The sequence below is a fragment of the Salvelinus fontinalis genome, chromosome 20 (assembly GCF_029448725.1).
Source record: "Salvelinus fontinalis isolate EN_2023a chromosome 20, ASM2944872v1, whole genome shotgun sequence".
Lineage (NCBI taxonomy): Eukaryota > Metazoa > Chordata > Actinopteri > Salmoniformes > Salmonidae > Salvelinus > Salvelinus fontinalis.
Genome location: NC_074684.1, coordinates 23,448,717 through 23,470,747, shown reverse-complemented (window position 1 = coordinate 23,470,747; position 22,031 = coordinate 23,448,717). Strand labels below are relative to the sequence as shown.

Sequence of the window (22,031 nt, the reverse complement as noted above, 5' to 3'; positions counted from 1 at the left end):
TAGTGCCTGTGAACGCGCAATCGACCCCATTCAAATCGTCATCACGTAAAGGCATCCAGGGGAAGACGTAAGCAGTGTCCGTATACTCATAGCAATAACTGTGGCCTTTTAACTGACTCCAGATCAGGGGCCAACATTTCTGAAATCTGACTCCATGTCAGGGAAATTGCTGTAGAATGGGTTCTGTTCCACTTAGAGACAAAATTTCAACTCCTATAGAAACTATAGACTGTTTTCTATCCAATAATAATAATAATATGCATATTGTACGATCAAGAATTTTGTGGGAAGCCGTTTCAAAAATTACACGATTAGCATAAATAGTGACAACAGCGCCCCCAGCCTCAACACGTTAAATGAATAATGTAACAATTAACTCATTAGGATTTGGGGCCCCACGGAAGATGTTGTTTAACAAGTTACCATCTCCCGAATTAAACTCTAGAAGATATATAAATTATATATCAATAACAGTCACTTATTAATCATTACCTCATATAAGTCTCATTCTGAACGTCGCACACTTCTTGGATCCGCAAGAACCCCAGCTTTACTTATGATTCAGCACTACACAAGATTTGTTATATTATTTATTTACTAGCTAACTAAATAATAACACAGAATAACATAAACACTTAACACATGAGTAAAAGTCCCTAGTGGACTAACAACAGCATGACTGCTTGGTTACCACAAGAGGGAGGAATAGATAGGGAGAGGGAGAGACAGTGAGAGTCAAACTTATCGTTTATACATTTGGAAGCAACCCTCAAAGTAATAATTTACTCTGCACATGAACCACCACCCATTTGGGTAAAAGATTATGAATGTATTTACGTGTAGATGTCTTTGTTTGTCGTCTCTCTGTTGAAACCAATCAATCCTTCGATGGGGAAGTTTTAGTGTTCCGCTTTGGTGTCAGGCTCTGATTGTCCACCAGAGGTCACAATGCCCTTCTTCTTATTTGTCTTGGTCTTACAGTGGAGTGTTCAAATAGAACAGACACTCTGTGATTGTCTGAGATGGGATTTCCTCCTTCCCACCTTGTGTCTTTAGTCAAAGTTCGAAGACCACTTTTACATGCCCAGCTGCAGACTGGCAATGTTAAGGTCTAGTCTTTATCTTCTTCACCTCGTGTGGAGATTCAAAGTTCTCACAATTTTCAGCCGTGTAGCCACAGCTACACGTTTTCTGGTCTAAAGGAATTATTCAGCCTTCCGACCACTTTACACGACAGTAGCAACCCGACAATGTTTTGGTCTGGTAGGTGAGGTTATCCTCTCATCTAGTGTTTGAGAGTTTCGCAGTTTCCAATCATTTCAACGTGTGGACCACGGTCTCACGTCTTCTGGAATGGTATGTTAATTCTTAGCGAGTCCTTTTAAGCACTCTGGTCAGAAAGGACAGTTCCACCACATTGACACGCTCTTCTGACCTCATTCGGGGTGTGGCTACTTAATGTGCAAAGGACATGAAAAACCATTATCTCATTAGAAAACCAAAATCACATTCCTATCTTTACAAAAATTGTTTCATTTTTCTACATATTGTATTCACAATGTATTGGATGACAGCCAAAGGGGGTTTCCTTCCTAAGTTACAGTATTTGGTTCATACAGTTTTTAATAACATCACAAAATGACAAGCAATATGACATGATTATTCTTTAGTTCCCCACTGACCATTCTTAACATTCCCATCTTAGAAATATTTTTCCAGTATTCCTTTTTGGGTGTTATAGTTTTGGCGGCAAAAGTCTTCTGGGGGACAAAGGCATTCCTTTGGTTGATACTGAAGAGCAGGAGGGAGATTCCCCACCTCCCTAATTTATGAGTGTTAAGGTGTCAAAACCGGCCCAGATTCTTCAAAGTAGTAACCCTTTGCCTTGATGACAGCTTTGCACACTCTTGGCATTCTCTCAACCAGCTTCATGAGGTCGTCACCTGGAATGCATTTCAATTAACAGGTGTGCCTTGTTAAAAGTTAATTTGTGGAATTTCTTCCCTTCTTAACTTATTTGGGGTAGGGGGCAGTATTTTCACGTTTGGATGAAAAGCATGCCCAGAGTAAACGGCCTGCTACAAACCCATAAAAGCTAGAATATGCATATTATTAGTAGATTTGGATAGAAAACACTCTGAAGTTTCTAAAACTGATTGAATGATGTCTGTGAGTATAACAGAACTCATCAGGCAGGCAAAAACCTGAGAAAAAAATCCAACCAGGAAGTGGGAAATCTGAGGTTGGTCGATTTTCAACTCCGCTCCTATTGAAGATACAGTGGGATTTTGGTAATGTTGCACTTCATAAGGCTTCCACTAGATGTCAACAGTCGTTAGAACCTTGTCTGATGCCTCTACTGTTTAGTGGGGCCAAAGGAGAGAGGAATGAGTCAGGTCTGCCATGAGGTGACCATGCTCTGACCATGCGCGTTCACGTGAGAGCGAGCTCTGTTCCATCGCACTTCTGAAGACACAGGAATGCTCAGGTTGGAACATTATTCAAGAATTATGTTAAAAACATCCTAAAGATTGATTCAATACTTTGTTTGTCATGTTTTTACGGACTGTAATATAACTTTTTTAAACTTTTCGTCCGTACTTTCCGCTGGACCTACCCGCGCGTCGTGAGTTTGGAAAGTGTACTGAACGCTAGAACAACAAGGAGGAATTTGGACATAAATGATGGACATTATCGAACAAAAAAACATTTATTGTGGAACTGGGATTCCTGGGAGTGTATTCTGATGAAGATCATCAAAGGTAAGTGAATGTTTATAATGTTACTTCTGACTTCTGTTGACTGCATAATATGGCGGCTATATTTGTGTCTTGATTGGGCTCTGAGTGCCGACTCAGATTATTGCATGGTTTGCTTTTTTCGTAAAGCTTTTTTGAAATCTGACACAGCGGTTGCATTAACTTCTTATGGCTGCAGGGGCAGTATTGAATAGCTTGGATGAAAGGTGCCCAGAGTAAACGGCCTGCCCCTCAGTCCCAGTTACTAATATATGCATAGTATTATTAGTATTGGATAGAAAACACTCTGAAGTTTCTAAAACTGTTTGAATTATATCTGTGAGTATAACAGAACTCATATGGCAGGCAAAAATCTGAGAAAAAATCAAAACAGTAAGTGAACATTCTGAGGCTGGTCGATGTTAAACTCATCGCCTATTCAATTCCCTGTAATATATGGATCTGTTTGCACTTCCTATGCCTTCCACTAGATGTCAACAGTCGGTAGAACGTTGAATGAAGTTTATACTGTGTTGTGGGGCCGGATGAGAGGGGAATGAGTCACTGGTCTGGCAGATTGCCAGTTCCTGGTCATGCGCATTCCTCATGATATTGCCTTGCGTTCCATAACTTCTACAGACAGAAGGAATGCGCCGGTTGGAACGTTATTGGATATATATGATAACAACATCCTGAAGATTGATTGTCTACTTAGTTTGACCAGTTTATTCGACTTGTAATATAACTTTTTGAAGTTTTCGTCCGACGTTTGCCTGCATCTGCGCAAGCGTTTGGACACGCAAGCAAAAGTAGCTACTTGGACATAAGTAATGGACATTATCGAACAAAACAACGATTTATTGTGGAACTAGGATTCCTGGGAGTGCATTCTGATAAAGATCATCAAAGGTAAGGGAATATTTATCATGTAATTTCTGGTTTCTGTTGATTCCAACATGGCGGCTAATTTGGCTATTGTTCTGAGCTCCGTCTCAGATTATTGCATGGTTTGCTTTTTCCGTAAATTAAAAAAAAATCTGACACAGCGGTTGCATTAAAGATACACTTGTTGTAAATCCAGCCACAGTGTCCGATTTCAAAAAGGCTTTACGACGAAAGCAAACCAAACGATTATGTTAGGTGAGTGCCTATTCACAGAATAACACAGCCATTTTTCCAGCCAAAGAGAGGATTCACAAAAAGCAGAAATATAGATCAAATGAATCGCTAACCTTTGATGATCTTCATCAGATGACACTCATAGGACTTCATGTTACACAATATATGTATGTTTTGTTCGGTAAAGTTCATATTTATATCCACAAATCTGAGTTTACATTGGCGCCTTACGTTCAGAAGTCACAAAACATCCTTTGATTTTGCAGAGAGCCACATCAATTTACAGGAATACTCATAATAAACATTGCTAAAAGATACAACTGTTATGCATGGAATTTTAGATGCACTTCTCCTTAAAATGGTGTAAAATACATGTATGTTTGAGGAATTTTAATTATGGGATTTCTGTTGTTTTGAATTTGAAGAGGTGGGACGCTACCGTCTCACTTACCCTAGAGAGGTTAATCCGTTTGAGCCAATCAGTTATCAGTTGTGTTGTGACAAGGTACGGGTGGTATACAGAAAATAGTCCTATTTGGTAAAAGACCAAGTCCATATTATGGCAAGAACAGTTTAAATATGCAAAGAGAAATGACAGTCCATCATTACTTTAAGACAGGGTCAGTCAATCCAGAAAATGTCTCGAACTTTGAAAGTTCTTCAAGTGCATTCGCTAAAACCATCAAGTGCTATGATGAAACTTGTCTCTCATGAGGACCACCACAGGAAAGGAAGACCCAGAGTTACCTCTGCTGTTCATTACCGTTACCAGCCTCAGAAATCGGCAATTAACTGCACCTCAGATTGCTCTTCACACAGTTTAAGTAACAGACACATCTCAACATCCACTTTTCAGAGGAGACTGCGTGAATCAGGCCTTCATGGTCGAATTGCTGCAAATAAACCACTACTAAAAGACACCAATAAGAAGAATAGACTTGCTTGGGCCAGGAAACATGAGCAAATGTACATTAGACCTGTGGAAGTCTGTCTTTTGGTCTGATTAGTCCAAATGTGAGATTTTTGGTTCCAATCGCCGTGTCTTGGTGAGACGCAGGGTATGTGAACAGATTATCTCCGCATGTGTTGTTCCCACTGTGAAGCATGGAGAAGGAGGTGTGATGGTATGGGTGTGCTTTGCTGGTGACACTGTTGATGATTTATTTAGAATTCAAAGCACACTTAACCAGCATGGCTACCACAGCATTCTGTAGCGATACGCCAACCCATCTGGTTTGTGCTTAGTGGGACTATCATTTGTTTTTCAACAGGACAATGACCCAACACACCTCCAGGCTGTGTAAGGGCTATTTGACCAAGAAGGAGAGTGATGGAGTGCTACATCAGACAACCTGGCCTCCAATCACCTGACCTCAACCCAATTGAGATGGTTTGGGATGAGTTGGACTGCAGAGTGAAGGAAAAGCAGCAAACAAGTGCTCAGCATATGTGGGAACTCCTTCAAGACTGTTGGAAAAGCATTTCAGTTGACTACCTCATGAAGCTAGTTGAGAGAATACAAAGCTGTAATCAAGGCAAAAGGTGGCTACTTTGAAGAATCTCAAATCTCAAATATATTTGTATTTGTTTAACACTTTTTTGGTTACTACATGATTCCATATGTGTTATTTCATAGTTTTGATGTCTTCACTATTATTCTACAATGTAGAAAATAGTGGAGAAAAAAAGAAAAAACCTTGAATGAGTAGGTGCGTTTGACTGGTACTGTATATATTTTTTATGGGATTCCTTGTCCTCCCATGTTCAAATATTGTCCCAAATATAGTCCATAGTTAGAAATGTTGGGTTGTTGAATGCGGCCTTGAAGTTTTCACGTGTAGCACTGATGCTTTTGTTTTGTTCTACTGAGAATTTGACAACAATATTTCGTTCACAATTGTGCCTGGCCCAACATATTGAAGTGAATGTTACCTTGACCCACAGAAGATGTGTGTTTGCACAGTAGCGTGCGTGTGTCTGTGTGTACACACTCCAGCATAAGCACGGCCATGCTGGATGATTGGGGTGCCTGCCAGCAGGCCTCAGAGCGTCCACTGCCAATTAGACCCTTTATTTGTTTACATTTGCGAGGCAGTTAGACATTCCACGCAGTGTGGCTGCCTGGTGCCTGATTCTGCAGAGGACTGCTCTGATTGAAGACTGTGGGATTTTTATTGTTTTCACCGTGGTAACGGCCCTGGTGTATTGATGGCATAGCCAGAAGATGTACCAGCTGGTTTAACCCAAGGGGCTGTTGGTGTTGAAAGGTGTGTTAGGCACTGGGGCTGGAGGAGGGAAATGCTGCCTGGCTGCCTGTGTAATTGGCCTCTATTTTCTATCAATCAGAGGAAAATCTGCTGGCCAATGGCCATATATAATGATATCTGATCCTCACAGATAGGGTTACCTTGGAACTGCAACCCTCCGGGCTCTCATTTATAGAAGCTGTGAACTTTACCTACTGCAGCTACACACTAAATTAGGAAAGTAACACGCTGCAGGTTGTGTAAGTGTAACGAAGTTGCATTCATCATATCCATATGAACATGCAGGCCTAGATTAAGTATTTACTTGTTTGTTTGGAAGTTAGTTAAAATCTCTCTACCGAAGGCTCCCGTGCGTTGATCGTTAATTCACATTACATTTTTTCTTTAATTGAAGTGGACATTTTTTAAGCTGCACCCACTCCTACTGAGTGAATGAGTCCATTGACAGAGCGTGGCAGGGGCTGTTACCTCCAGAAATTAGCCTGGAGCTGCAGGTAAGAGCTCTGGCACTGGGAATAACAGCTCAGCAATATGAGCTTTGTTTTTATCTCCACTGGTTCCACAGGTCTCCTTTCAGGGCATGAGGACTGCAGATGTGGCCAGGGCAATAAATTGCAATGTCCGTACTGTGAGACGCCTAAGACAGCGCTACAGGGAGACAGATGGACAGCTGATTGTCCTCGCAGTGGCAGACCACGTGTAACAACTAGAGGTTGACCGATTAATCGGAATGGCCGATCAATTAGAGCCGATTTCAAGTTTTCATAACAATCGGAAATCTGTATTTTTGGACATCGATTTGGCCGATTTATCTTATCAATCAATCAATCATAATCACTAGTTAACTACACATGGTTGATGATATTACTAGTTTATCTAGCATGTCCTGCGTCGCATATAATCGATGCGGTGCGCATTTGCGAAAAAGGACTGCCGTTGCTCCAACGTGTACCTAACCATAAACATCAATGCCTTTCTTAAAATCAATACACAGAAGTATATATTTTTAAACCTGCATATTTAGCTAAAATAAATCCAGATTAGCAGGCGATATTAACCAGGTGAAATTGTGTCACTTCTCTTGCATTCATTGCACGCAGAGTCAGGGTATATGCAACAGTTTGGGCCGCCTGGCTCGTTGCGAACTAATTTGCCAGAATTTTACGTAATTATGACATAACATTGAAGGTTGTGCAATGTAACAGGAATATTTAGACTTATAGATGCCACCCGTTAGATAAAATACGGAACGGTTCCATATTTCACTGAAAGAACAAACGTTTTGTTTTCTAAATGATATTTTCGTATTTCTGTGTGTTATTATGTTATAATTAAGTCTATGATTTGATATTTGATAGAGCAGACTGACTGAGCGATGGTAGGCAGCAGCAGGCTCGTAAGCATTCATTCAAACAGCACTTTTGTGCGTTTGGCCAGCAGCTCTTCGCAATTCTTCAAGCATTGAGCTGTTTATGACTTCAAGCCTATCAACTCCCGAGATTAGGCTGGTGTAACTGATGTGAAATGGCTAGCTAGTTAGCGGGGTGTGCGCTAATAATGTTTTAATCGGTGACGTCACTCGCTCTGAGACTTGGAGTAGTTGTTCCCCTTGCTCTGCAAGGGCTGCGGCTTTTGTGGAGCGATGGGTAACGATGCTTCGAGGGTGGCTGTTGTCGATGTGTTCCTGGTTCGAGCCCAGGTAGGGGCGAGGAGAGGGACAGAAGCTATACTGTTACACTGGCAATACTAATGTGCCTATAAGAACATCCAATAGTCAAAGGTATATGAAATACAAATGGTATAGAGAGAAATAGTCCTATAATTCCTATAATAACTACAACCTAAAACTTCTTACCTGGGAATATTGAAGACTCATGTTAAAAGGAACCACCAGCTTTCATATGTTCTCATGTTCTAAGCAAGGAACTTAAACGTTAGCTTTTTTACATGGCACATATTGCACTTTTACTTTCTTCTCCAACACTTTGTTTTTGCATTATTTAAACCAAATTGAACATGTTTCATTATTTATTTGAGGCTAAATTGATTTTATTGATGTATTATATTAAATTAATATAAGTGTTCATTCAGTATTGTTGTAATTGTCAGTATTACAAATACATTAAAACAAATTGGCCGATTAATCGGTATCGGCTGTTTTTGGTCATCCAATAATCGGTATCGGCGTTGAAAAATAATAATCTGTCGACCTCTAGTAACACCTGCACAGGATCGGTACATCCGAACATCACACCTGCGGGACAGGTACAGGATGGCAACAACAACTGCCCGAGTTACACCAGGAATGCACAATCCCTCCATCAGTTCTCAGACTGTCCGCAATAGGCCGAGAGAGGCTGGACTGAGGGCTTGTAGGCCTGTTGTAAGGCAGGACTTCACCACACATTACCGGCAACAGCGTCACCTATGGGCACAAACCCACAGTCGCTGAACCGGACAGGACTGGCAAAAAGTGCTCTTCACCTACGAGTGGCGGTTTTGTCTCACCAGGGGTGATGGTCGGATTCGCCTTTATCGTCGAAGGAATGAGCGTTACGAGGCCTGTAATCTGGAGCGGGATCGAGGTGGAGGGTCCGTCATGGTCTGGGGCGGTGTGTCACAGTATCATCAGACTGAGCTGGTTGTCATTGCAGGCAATCTCAACGCTGTGCGTTACAGGGAAGACATCCTCCTCCCTCATGTGGTACCCTTCTTGCAGGCTCATCCTGACATGACCCTCCAGCATGACAATGCCACCAGCCATACTGCTCGTTCTGTGTGTGATTTCCTGCAAGACAGGAATGTAAGTGTTCTGCCTTGGCCAGCGAAGAGCCCGGATCTCAATTCCATTGAGCACGTCTGGGACCTGTTGGATCGGAGGGTGAGAGCTAAGCCATTCCCCCCAGAAATGTCCGGGAACTTGCAGGTGCCTTGGTTGAAGAGTGGGGTAACATCTCACAGCAAGAACTGGCAAATCTGGTGCAGTCCATGAGGAGGAGATGCACTACAGTACTTAATGCAGCTGGTGGCCACACCAGATACTCTTACATTTGATTTTGACCCTCCCTTTGTTCAGGGACACATTATTCAATTTCTGTTAGTCACATGTTTGTGGAACTTGTTCAGTTTATGTCTCAGTTGTTGAAGTTTGTTATGTTCATACAAATATTTACACATTTCAGTTTGCTGAAAATAAACGCAGTTGACAGTGAGAGGACATTTCTTTTTTTTGCTAAGTTTTTTTCTTGATTAGATAAGTAATCAACCCCCTGAGTCAATACATGTTAGAATCACCTTTGGCAGCGATTACAGCTGTGAGTATTTCTATGTAAGTCTGTAAGAGCTTTGCACACCTGGATTGTACATTGTTTGCTCATTATTATAAGTTTCCCATTATTATAAGTTGGTTGTTCATCATTCCTAGACAGCCGTTTTCAAGTCTTGCCATAGCTTTAAGACAATTTAAGTCAAAACTGTAACTAGGCCACTCAGGAACATTCAATGTCATCTTAGGAAGCAACTCCATTGTATATATGACCTTGGGTTTTAGGTTATTGTCGAGCTGAAAGGTGAATTTGTCTCCCAGTGTCTGTTGGAAAGCAGACTGAACCAGGTTCTCCTCTAGGATTTTGCCTGTGCTCAGCTCTCTTCCGTTTTTTTCTGCTGGGCAGGCCAACACTTGAGGGATACAAAGTGTATTGAAAGCAGGTGCTTCCTGCTTAAGCAATTAACATCACATCATGCTTAGGGTCATGTATAAAACGCTGGGTAGGCCATTGTTTGGCCTATCATGGCTTTTCCCCCATAGGATGACAATGCCCACATCCACAGGGCACGAGTGGTTTGATGAGCATGAAACGATGTAAGCCATATGCCAGGGATCATCAACTCGATTAAGCCACAGAACAAAAAACCTTGTGTACTTTTCTATATGATCACATATACAGTATATTTCTATTACGAGTGGGAATACTTTGGAACAGATTTCCAAAATTCAAATCACTTGGAGCTGAGCTCAGAACTTGTGGGGCAAATAAAATAATTTGGCCTTGCGGGCCGCCAGTTGGGTAACCCTGTATATGCCATGGCCTTCTCAGTCACCAGATATCAATCCAATTGAACACTAATGGGAGATTCTGGAGCGGCGCCTGAGACAGCGTTTTCCATTACCATCAACAAAACACCAAGAATTGTGTCTCATCCCTCCAATAGAGTTCCAGACACTTGTAGAATCTATGCCAAGGAGCATTGAAGCTGTTCTATCTCGTGGTGGCCCAACGCCCTATTAAGACACTATATTTTGGTGTTTCCTTTATTTCGGCAGTTACCTGCAAATGTTTCCCTTAAATAATCTGCAGCTTTTTTCCAAAGTACAATCAACATAAGTTTAAAAAAACTGATTTACCATAATTTTATTGTAGTATATGAATACACACCAATGTAGCACTCTGCGTACATATAGAGGGTAGCTGGTTTCTGTATTACAGATCTACCAAGTATTCATACCACTAACAGACTTTTGTGATTTTGTGCATGGTCATACCTAGTTACTACCAGTTATAACCATAGGCGAGAACATAAGATGCTCCACCTCTGCAGGTGATCTGTCTATCTGGTCCAAATCACTGATACAGGTCCCCCTCCAGCCTCTGATGATATGTACAACCTGCTATTATGTCTCCAGAGAAACCTGGATTCAAATAAATCGTTTTTTTTTAGGATTACCCTAGAATAAATATTTTTCATAGAATACACACCAATACCACTCTCTATGTAGATTCAGAGTATTACAGAGTTCTGTATTGCCGTTATATTGAGTATTTATACCGTTGGCAGACTTTGTATACCATTACCAGATCTTTATTTGCACAAAAAAAAGGTAATTTGGGTTTTATACACAGTCATACAATAGTGGTTTAGAAAGTAAAATCTTAGGCGAGAACATGGGGAGCTATTTCTTTGCAGATGATCTGTCTATCAGGTTAAAATCACTGATACAGCTTCCCCTCCACCCTCTCGTGGTATGGATAACAGGTCCCCCTCCACCCTCTAGTGGTATGGATAACAGGTCCCCCTCCACCCTCTAGTGGTATGGATAACAGGTCCCCCTCCACCCTCTGGTGGTATGGATAACAGGTCCCCCTCCACCCTCTGGTGGTATGGATAACAGGTCCCCCTCCACCCTCTGGTGGTATGGATAACAGGTCCCCCTCCACCCTCTGGTGGTATGGATAACAGGTCCCCCTCCACCCTCTAGTGGTATGGATAACAGGTCCCCCTCCACCCTCTGGTGGTATGGATAACAGGTCCCCCTCCACCCTCTGGTGGTGTGGATAACAGGTCCCCCTCCACCCTCTGGTGGTATGGATAACAGGTCCCCCTCCACCCTCTGGTGGTATGGATAACAGGTCCCCCTCCACCCTCTGGTGGTATGGATAACTTGTTATTAAGTCTACAGAGAAACCTAGATTCAAATAAAGATCCAATCTATCAAATGACTATAGGTGGATTTAGGTGTTTTTGGCTAGGGTCAAAAGGACCCCCATATTGATACAGATACACTAAACAGTGATTTAGATTTATTAAGAACAAGTTGATTCACAAAGTCAGGAAAAATGTGAGGATTTTTATAAACCACCTTTGGGCTATAATAAAAAATATGTCTCTGAGGTCAAAATAACCCCAGTTGGTAGTATGAGGGAATGAAAACAATAATAATAATCAAATAAAAAGTCATTTATATACACAACAGAAATATTTTCTTAAAGTCAAGTTATGTGAATACATTATGGTTAATAAGAGATAAGCGATAATGGGCATTCACTACCTTTATGAACTGTTATTCATATTATTCTGTATTGTTACAGTATTCAACCCACTGGCATTGTCAGGAAGAAGACATGTGATGGCTGAGAGAAGCTCTAAAATCATTTTTATGTCATTATTTCATAATGTATTTCATGTTTGAAAAGGAAAACCGGGATAAAAAATCAAAAAATCAAACAAACAACCGAACCCAAAAAGCACTAATCACTCAGCACTAGCGTGTGCTCCTTTCTTTTGACGCACTGAAATGTATTCTTCAGTCTGGTGGTATGATTGCAAAACATTCCATTTCCTTGTATTGCAAAGGACAAAAGAAGTCATTGACTGACGGTTTGAGTGCCTGGGATGAAAGAACATTATGTACCAGCCTCTGTTATTATGATGTTTGATTTAAAGTGTCTCACTTTGAAACATTATTTAAATGTTTTTCTCATGTGAGTGCACATTTTCAATAGTGTGTCACAATCAAGCTAGTTTCATTGTACCATCCAGTTGAATATAATGCCAGTTTTCAGCCGGTATCCCAGCCGGTCTTGTTTGAGGCAGTCTCAGGCTGTTCCTGTTAGGACTAGAGCCCTGTTGCTGCGGGCTCCCTCTTCTGACAGTAGCCCAGTAGCCCCTCCCCCTGTTATCAACAGCTCTGGTGGGATGGTTTATCATCCAGATTTACATCTCCTCAGTTATGACATTTACACATGCTCACAGCTTAGATAAGACAGCATTGCTACTTGCTATGTCATCTCCTTGGCACAAAATGCCTAGAATCTGCACTGTCTTACGCCCCTTATCAGAGAAGCATACTTTGAGTTTAATATTCTTAAAGACGCTTCTGGATTTCATTTGGCCCGATGTCTAATCTGATGGATTGGATTACCATTAAGGGACCTGTAATTTAGAGAATCCAGGATGTTCCTACTTAGCACTACCCACATTGGATTAATCTCTGTAGGCTTTTCCGGGCCTACAGCGCAGGTTTAGAAGCAGAATGGAGAACGGGTGCGCTACTGTCACAATGTTTTCACTGGCATATTCTGAGTCTCCCACTAGAGGAAGTTTTGAAAGAGTGAGGTTAGAAATAGGTCAAGAGCGTGGGGGCATGCGTGAAAGACATTCGCCATGCTACACTGTGCTAGTCTCGTGAAAATCTCACACAGTTTTCAGATGTGCTAACATAATTGCAAAAGGGTTTTCTAATTATCAATTAGCCTTTTAAAATTATAAACTTGGATTAGCTAGCACAACGTGCCATTGGAACACAGGAGTGATGGTTGCTGATAATGGGCTTCTGTACGCCTATGTAGACATTTCCCCCAAAATCTTCAGTTTCCAGCTACAATAGTCATTTACAACATGAACAATGTCTACACTGTATTTCTGATCAATTTGATGTTATTTTAATGGACAAAAAATTGCTTTTCTTTCAAAAACAAGGACATTTCTAAGTGACCCCAAACTTTTGAACGGTAGTGTATAATATTTTATTGTTGGGTTTAACTTCCTCCAAATATCGATAAACCCCTGTTCTTCAAAGGGAAATTGAACTGCTCTAGACATTTTTAATATGGGACCACCTGGTCGTGACTTGTCCAAATGTGGAGATAATGTGCAATTAAAGTCACCTCCAACTACACAATGTGTATTTGAATGCTTAGCAATCACTAAGAAACATCTATTAATAAATTGTGGGGAATCATCATTTGGTGCATACAAATTAGCTAAAGTAAAATGTATTGTAAATAATAGTCATTAAATAATAACAAACCTACCCTCTGAATCAGTTACCTTATTTTTCAACGTAAAAGACAACCTCTTATTAAGCAGTATACAAACACCATTTATTTTGAGGAGGAGTGAGAGGAGTCTGACCAACCCATTCCCATTTCAGCTTTTTGTGCTCCTCGTCTGATAAGTGGGTCTCCTGGAAGAGGGCAACGTCACAATCCATTTGTTTTGGCTGTTTCAATATTTTTTCCGTTGAATAAATCAAAACGTTAAGTGGTTTCATTGTCAGCATAAAGTGTCAATATAAAACACTACAGACCTTGATTTGAATTGGCCTTTCCCTTGTACCATAACTGCAGACAGAAATGCTCCTTTGTTTTTCATGTCAATACAAAACACACACAGAAACAACAAGAACATCAACACAAAAACAAGTGTCTCCACTAGAACGAAGGGAGCACGAACAGTGCAATGAAAAGTAGAACACATAAGACTGCCACATTCCTGGGTGGCAGATCTTGGTGGTGTGGTGTTCTTTTAACAAGGGGGGTACCTCACAAGACCAGTAGCAGGACAATTGTGGAAACTAAGTGACATTTTGGCCAATAGTATATCTGACGTAATATTTATCACTTGATCATTTCACTTCAGCAACCTATTGTTTAAAGAGAAGCCTGAATGCAAAAATGAATAGGAAATAAAAAGGGGGAGGAGCCCATAAACAAACCCGCATGGATGAGGCATTCCCTGCACTCCGTTATAAACTATGAAATATAGCCCCATAGCCTTTTAGGCAAATATTTTCAATAACCTACACTTGGGTAGTATGTATGTAATTGCCATAAAACAATGTTAAAAATGAATCATGTTTACTCTGTAGCCTACTAAAAGAGAACGTGGGAATGAGGAAAGCAGTTATTCTGTTTGTTCCAGATTAAATCATTACCTTATCATCCTGACAAACTGTAGGTCAAAGATTGATGAATTAGTCCAGCAATAAGGTCCCAATTATGAGCATAAATCCAGGTAGTTTCAAGTCCTTAAGAAGAAGGGGTCGCTTCAGTAATCGATGTGGACTGGACAATGTTCCGCAGTAGATTTAGACTACTTCTTGGGTCTTGTGTCCTGTTTCTTACTCCTTCTGGGCCCAACAATTTGCCACATAGTCAGCATATTTTTTTCGTACCCAGTCCTCGGATCTGGAAGGTGGTGTAATCCCAATGGGGCGCAGGAAGGACTCGGCGTCAGGTACAGATTCAAGGATGTGGGTCTTGCTCTCATGGGTGATGTGCAGCTTCGCAGGGAACATCAGAGAGTATATGATGTTTTGGCTGCTAATTCTCTCTTGATCCCATCATAATCTTTTCTCTTCCCTAACAGCTCTGCAGAATAGTCATTGAAGATAGATATGTGCTTGTCCTTGTAGAATAGTTTTCACGTGGTTCTCGACAGCTGAATTATCTCCTGTTTCATTGAGAAGTTGAGAAGGAGCACGATGATAGCGCTGAGCCTCTGTGTGTCCTTCACTCCGGGCCTGCTCTGGGCTGCAGGTGCCGTTTTGTGGGCCCTTTCTATGACCAAAGGTGTTGAAGCATCGATTTCCAAGACCTCCCTCGGCATCTTGTCCACAAATGTAGACATTTTCTGCCCCCTCTCTGCATTGGTTTCGACCCCAAAAATGTTAATATTATTACGACGTGAAAAGTCTCCCTTCTTTTGCAATTCCTCTCCTGGGCCCATCAGGTAGTTAATAGCCTGGTCTTGTTCTATTAGCTTTTCGTTATGTTCCTAATTTTTCTTTTTAATGTGGGTCAACAGTTGATTATTTTGCTCTAGAGTAGCCTTCAAGCCATCGATAGAGGTTTGCATTTTGCCAGGTGATGGGGTTGTTTCTCGTCGAAATAACTTGTGTTCTGCCATGAGAGATGAACCTCCGCCGTCTCTGTTTCGGCTGTGATGGCGGCCTCTACTACCTCGTGGAGTTTGGCTCAGTGAGCGACTTAAACACTGTGAACATGTCAAATCAAATACATGCGCCGAATACAACAGGTGTGTAGACCTTACAGTGAAAGGCTTACTTAAAAGCCCTTAACCATCAATGCAGTTTTAAGAAAAATAAGTTTTGAGAAAGTATTTACTAAAACAAACTGAAGTAAAAAAATTATAAAAAGAGTTAATAAATAAAATAGGAAAATAATGAATAATTAAAGAGCAACAATAAAATATCAGTAGTGAGGCTATATACAGGGGGTACCGGTACAGAGTTAATGTACGGGGGCACAGGATAGTCGAGGTAATATGTACATGTAGGTACAGTTAAAGTGACTATGCATAGATAATGGTGCGGAAGGGGGGGGGGGGTCTATGCAAATAGTCCGGGTGGCCATTTGATTAGCTGTTCAGGAGTCTTACTACTTGGGGGTAGAAGCTGTTAAGAGCCTTTTGGACCTAGACTTGGCGCTCCGGTACCGCTTGCCGTGCGGTAGCAGAGAAAACAGTCTATGACTAGGGTGGCTGCAGTCTTTGGCAGTTTTTAGGGACTTTCTCTTGAGGGGGAATAGGCATTGTCGTGCCCTCTTCACAACTGTCTTGGTGTGTTTGGACCATGATAGTTTGTTGGTGTTGTGGACACCAAGGAACTTGAAGCTCTCAACCTGCTCCACTACAGCCCTGTCGATGAGAATGGGGGCGTGCTCGGCCGCCCATTTCCTGTAGTCCGCAATCATCTCCTTTGTCTTGATCACGTTGAGGGAGAGGTCTCTGACCTTCTCCCTATAGGCTGTCTCATCGTTGTCGGTGATCACGCCTACCACTGTTGTGTCATCATCAAAGTTAATGATGGTGTTGGAGTCGTGCTTGGCCATGCAGTACTGGTTGAACAAGGAGTACAGGAGTGGACTGAGCACGCACCTCTGAGGCCCCCGTGTTGACGATCAGCATGGCAGATGTGTTGTTACCTACCCTTACCACCTGGGGGCGGCCCGTCAGGAAGTCCAGGATCCAGTTGCAGAGGGAGGTGTTTGTGTGATGAGTGATGAGCTTTGAAGGCCCTATGGTGTTGAACGCTGAGCTGTAGTCAATGAATAGCATTCTCACGTAGGTGTTCCTTTTGTCCAGGTGGGAAAGGGCAGTGTGGAGTGCAATAGAGATTACGTCATCTGTTGGGGTGGTATGCAAATTGGAGTGGGTCTAGGGTTTCTGGGATAATGGTGTTGATGTGAGCCATGACCAGCCTTTCAAAGCACTTAATGGCTACAGACGTGAGTGCTACGGGTCGGTAGTCATTTAGACAGGTTACCTTGATGTTCTTGGGCACAGGGACTATGGTGGTCTGCTTGAAGCATGTTAGTATTACAGACTTGGTCAGGGATAGGTTGAAAATGTCAGTGAAGACATTTGCCAGTTGGTCAGCGCATACTCGGAGTACACGTCCTGGTAATCCGTCTGGCCCTGTGGCTTTGTGAATGTTGACCTTAAAAGGTCTTACATCGGTGATCACACAGTCGCCCGGAACAGCTGGTGCTCTCATGCATGCTTCAATTTTGCTTGCCTCGAAGCGAGCATAGTAGTAATTTACCTCTTCTGGTAGGCTTGTGTCACTGGGCAGCACACGGCTGTGCTTCCCTTTGTAGTCCGTAAAAGCCCTGCCACATCTGACGAGCGTCGGAGCCGGTGTAGTACGATTCAATCTTAGTCCTGTATTGACGCTTTGCCTGTTTGATGGTTCGTCATAGCGGAGTATCTTCTCTTTGATGCTGTCTTTCACTTGAAAACTTATCCTCACTCATTGCAAAGTCCGATTTAGGTCAAGTATGTACTTTTAACTCGTGAAGTTCAATTTAGGCCAAAGTTGTTACAGAGCTTGATCAGCAATTCCGTGCTCTTGAAGGTCAGCATCACACTTTGTGGCCTTGCTTCTCCGTGCTGGTCTATCAGAAGTAAGGCAGTGTTTCTGCTTGCCTCAAAGCTCCACTGTAGTGCTGGCATTAACTTTGAGGCTTAACTGATGCTTATGTGCAGATTGCTGCAATACTGGGAACTACTGTTTGGGTCTTCTCTGTCCTTAATAAGAGAATGTTGACGTTAAGATCAGTTTGAAAGGCTTTGCTTCCTCAATAGTCCAAGGTGGTTTCCTACTTTTTTATTAAGAGGCTTTTGGGGAGGAGAAGGGCTGTGAAATGAATGCCTTTCATATATTACAAGGGTTTCTGAAATATTGTTTTGAAAGCTCACCACCATAATGAAATAGGCGACTTCAAAATGTCTGACGGGTGTTTATCACTAGTATGAAGTTTGAATAGGCTGCTATGTCCCCGGGCGCCGAAGACGTGGATGTCGGTTAAGGCAGCCCCCCGCACCTCTCTGATTCAGAGGGGTTGGGTTAAATGCGGAAGACACATTTCAATTGAAGGCATTCAGTTGTACAACTGACTAGGTATCCCCACTTCCTCTTTCCCGTATGTGCTCCCTGCTTTCCTGTCACTGCAACACGCATAGGCCTACCTTGTTATTAACATCCTTTCAAAACACAGACTGGTACACATACAGTACACACTGTCTCTTTACTGTGTTTAGAACAAGAGAGTAAGAGTATGAAACAGTGTGTGCGTGCGTGCGTGCGTGCGTGCGTGCGTGCGTACGTGTTCGGTTACAACTCTGGGTGCTAGTCTAAGCAACTCTGTGTTTGTTTTCCAGAAGATGCTCAAGCTGTGGCTGAGGTGCTGCCACCACTGAGGCGTCCTCAGTGTGCTGAACGGAGCGAGCAGAGCAGTCCTGACCTGGCAGTACACGAATGGCCCAGGGAAGCCACCAGATTGACATTCAGGTTTTGCACGACCTGCGCCAGAAGTTCCCTGAAGTTCCAGAGGGTGTTGTTTCCCAGTGTGTTCTGCAGGTGAGTCTGGTGTCTCCTCATTTTCAATCCATTTGTTACAAATACACTGCTCAAAAAAATAAAGGGAACACTTAAATAACACAATGTAACTCCAAGTCAATCACACTTCTGTGAAATCAAACTGTCCACTTAGGAAGCAACACTGATTGACAATAAATTTCACATGCTGTTGTGCAAATGGAATAGACAAAAGGTGGAAATTATAGGCAATTAGCAAGACACCCCCCAAAACAGGAGTGATTCTGCAGGTGGTGACCACAGACCACTTCTCAGTTCCTATGCTTCCTGGCTGATGTTTTGGTCACTTTTGAATGCTGGCGGTGCTCTCACTCTAGTGGTAGCATGAGACGGAGTCTACAACCCACACAAGTGGCTCAGGTAGTGCAGTTCATCCAGGATGGCACATCAATGCGAACTGTGGCAAAAAGGTTTGCTGTGTCTGTCAGCGTAGTGTCCAGAGCATGCAGGCGCTACAAGGAGACAGGCCAGTACATCAGGAGATGTGGAGGAGGCCATAGGAGGGCAACAACCCAGCAGCAGGACCGCTACCTCCGCCTTTGTGCAAGGAGGTGCACTGCCAGCACCCTGCAAAATTACCTCCAGCAGGCCACAAATGTGCATGTGTCTGCTCAAACGGTCAGAAACAGACTCCATGAGGGTGGTATGAGGGCCCGACGTCCACAGTTGGGGGTTGTGCTTACAGCCCAACACCGTGCAGGATGTTTGGCATTTGCCAGAGAACACCAAGATTGGCAAATTCGCCACTGGCGCCCTGTGCTCTTCACAGATGAAAGCAGGTTCACACTGAGCACATGAGCACATGTGACAGAGTCTGGAGACGCCGTGGAGAACGTTCTGCTGCCTGCAACATCCTCCAGCATGACCGGTTTGGCGATGGGTCAGTCATGGTGTGGGGTGGCATTTCTTTGTGGGGCCGCACAGCCCTCCATGTGCTTGCCAGAGGTAGCCTGACTGCCATTAGGTACCGAGATGAGATCCTCAGACCCCTTGTGAGACCATATGCTGACACATGCACATTTGTGGCCTGCTGGAGGTCATTTTGCAGGGCTCTGGCAGTGCACCTCCTTGCACTAAGGCGGAGGTACCGGTCCTGCTGCTGGGTTGTTTCCCTCCTACGGCCTCCTCCACGTCTCCTGATGTACTGGCCTGTCTCCTGGTAGCGCCTCCATGCTCTGGACACTACGCTGACAGACACAGCAAACCTTTTTGCCACAGTTCGCATTGATGTGCCATCCTGGATGAACTGCACTACCTGAGCCACTTGTGTGAGTTGTAGACTCCGTCTCATGCTACCACTAGAGTGAGAGCACCGCCAGCATTCAAAAGTGACCAAAACATCAGCCAGGAAGCATAGGAACTGAGAAGTGGTCTGTGGTCACCACCTGCAGAATCACTCCTGTTTTGGGGGGTGTCTTGCTAATTGCCTATAATTTCCACCTTTTGTCTATTCCATTTGCACAACAGCATGTGAAATTTATTGTCAATCAGTGTTGCTTCCTAAGTGGACAGTTTGATTTCACAGAAGTGTGATTGACTTGGAGTTACATTGTGTTGTTTAAGTGTTCCCTTTATTTTTTTGAGCAGTGTATATGTATATATATTGTAACACCAGTTCTCATCACAAATGACTAATTTGAACCTTCTATTTTCCTCAGAATAACAACAATTTGGACGCCTGTTGTGAGTACCTGTCTCAAGTAAGCCCAGGCTACTTGTACAGCAAAGGAGGCAAACTCAACTACACTGACGACCCCAGCTTCATCAGGTTCCGGAATCCCATGACCCAGCTGAACCTGGGCCTGCAGTCTCAGTCTCAGAATGTGCATGCGACCCCGGGAAGGGACGGCCTGAGGATGAACGGCAGCAGGACACTGTCCCACAGTCTTAGCCTGAGCGACGGGCCCCTACAGACAGGACAGCCCCCGAATAGTGACTTCTTCCAGCAGGAGCCCCAGTCAGCCCCGGTGCAGGTGCCCGCCAGTCTCAATGTGTTTGGCGTGATGGAGCCCACGCGCAAGACCCAGCCGCCCCAGCACCTGGGACTCTACCAGCTGGGGGGGAAAGGACAATCCATGGGCCAACATGGCCAGCAGATGCCCCGCTTCAACCCCATCACCGTCACCCTGGCCCCCAACATCCAGACGGGTCGCAGCACCCCAACCTCTTTGCACATACACGGCGGGCCCCATACACAGTCCGGCTTGAGCAGTCCACAGGGTAACTCTATCTACATAAGGCCGTACGTGACCCAGCCCAGCGGTACAACCCGGCAAAGCCAGCAGCAGCTTCAGCAGCAGGCAGGCAGAGCCCAGTACAGCCCCACCTCCCAACCCCAGCAGCAGATCTACCAGATCTCCCATCCCACGTCACTGCCTGGCTCCTGGACAGGCCCTTCCTCCCAGCAGCACCAGCACGGCTCCTCACATACCTCACAGCACCAGTCACAGGGCCACCAGACCTCCCATGTCTACATGCCCATCAGCTCCCCCACCAACCCACAGGCCCCCTCCTCTATCCTCCAGGCCCCCTCTGGAGGTCAGGGCTCCTCTTCTGGTGCCTCCTCCTCTGGCATGCCCTCTGGCATGTCCTCCTTCAGCCAGTACAACATCCAGAACATCTCCACCGGACCGCGCAAGAACCAGATAGAGATCAAACTTGAATCTCCTCAGAGGAGCAACTCCACCACGACCACGGCCGTGCTGCGCACCAGCAGTGGCCCCCGATCCAACTCCTCCACCTCCTCCTCCTGCCCTTCATCCTCCTCCTCTGTCGCGGCAGCCCCTGGCCCAACCACCACCCCCCTGTCCATCGGAGGCCCAGGTCTGAGCCGCAGTCAGCCCACTGTTTACATCTCTGCCAGCCCGCCCACTGTTGCTGCTACCACCCCCTCTGACGAGGCCAACATGGCCTCATCCGGCTCTCGCTCCCAGCCCAAGTTTTACATTACTGCTAATAACGATGACGGTGGGGGCAGAAACACTCCAACCGTCTACATCTCTGCTCAACCACCTCCGCACGGGTCCCAGGGGCCCCGCAATATGGGGGGCCAGGTGAGCATGGGCCCCGCCTACATCCACCACCACCCACCCAAGTCCCGCACGTCTATGGGAGGGGCAGGCACGGCCACCTCGCCACGAGTGGTGGTCACCCAGCCCAACACCAAGTACACTTTCAAAATCACCGTGTCCCCCAACAAGCCCCCAGCGGTGTCCCCCGGCGTCGTGTCCCCCACCTTTGAGGCTACCAACCTCCTCAGCCTCCCCTCGGACCACCATTTTGTGGAGCCAGACCCACATCATCTCTCAGACCCGCTGTCTGTACACAGGGAGAGGCCCAGCGAGCCACGCAGACTCAGCATGGGCTCAGATGACGCAGCATACACACAAGGTGAGACCAGATTAGGGTTATTAAACTCTTTCATCTGTTAGTTGCTTTGCATTGTCC

General features: G+C 44.2%; 1 protein-coding gene across 4 annotated transcripts in view; it reads left to right on the top strand.

Annotated features, from left to right (window-relative positions):
- The window catches only part of LOC129817543 (TGF-beta-activated kinase 1 and MAP3K7-binding protein 2-like), an 80,672-nt gene that overhangs the window by 41,181 nt on the left and 17,460 nt on the right, over positions 1 to 22,031 (top strand). For 3 of the 4 annotated variants that reach the window (XM_055872918.1, XM_055872916.1, XM_055872919.1), the window contains exons 2-3: positions 18,368 to 18,566; positions 20,243 to 21,974. In XM_055872918.1, coding sequence (XP_055728893.1) covers positions 18,465 to 18,566; positions 20,243 to 21,974 — 1,834 coding nt within the window. In that variant the 5' untranslated portion in view covers positions 18,368 to 18,464. The remainder of the gene's footprint in view (positions 1 to 18,367; positions 18,567 to 20,242; positions 21,975 to 22,031) is intronic. The other variant, XM_055872917.1, reaches the window with a different exon arrangement.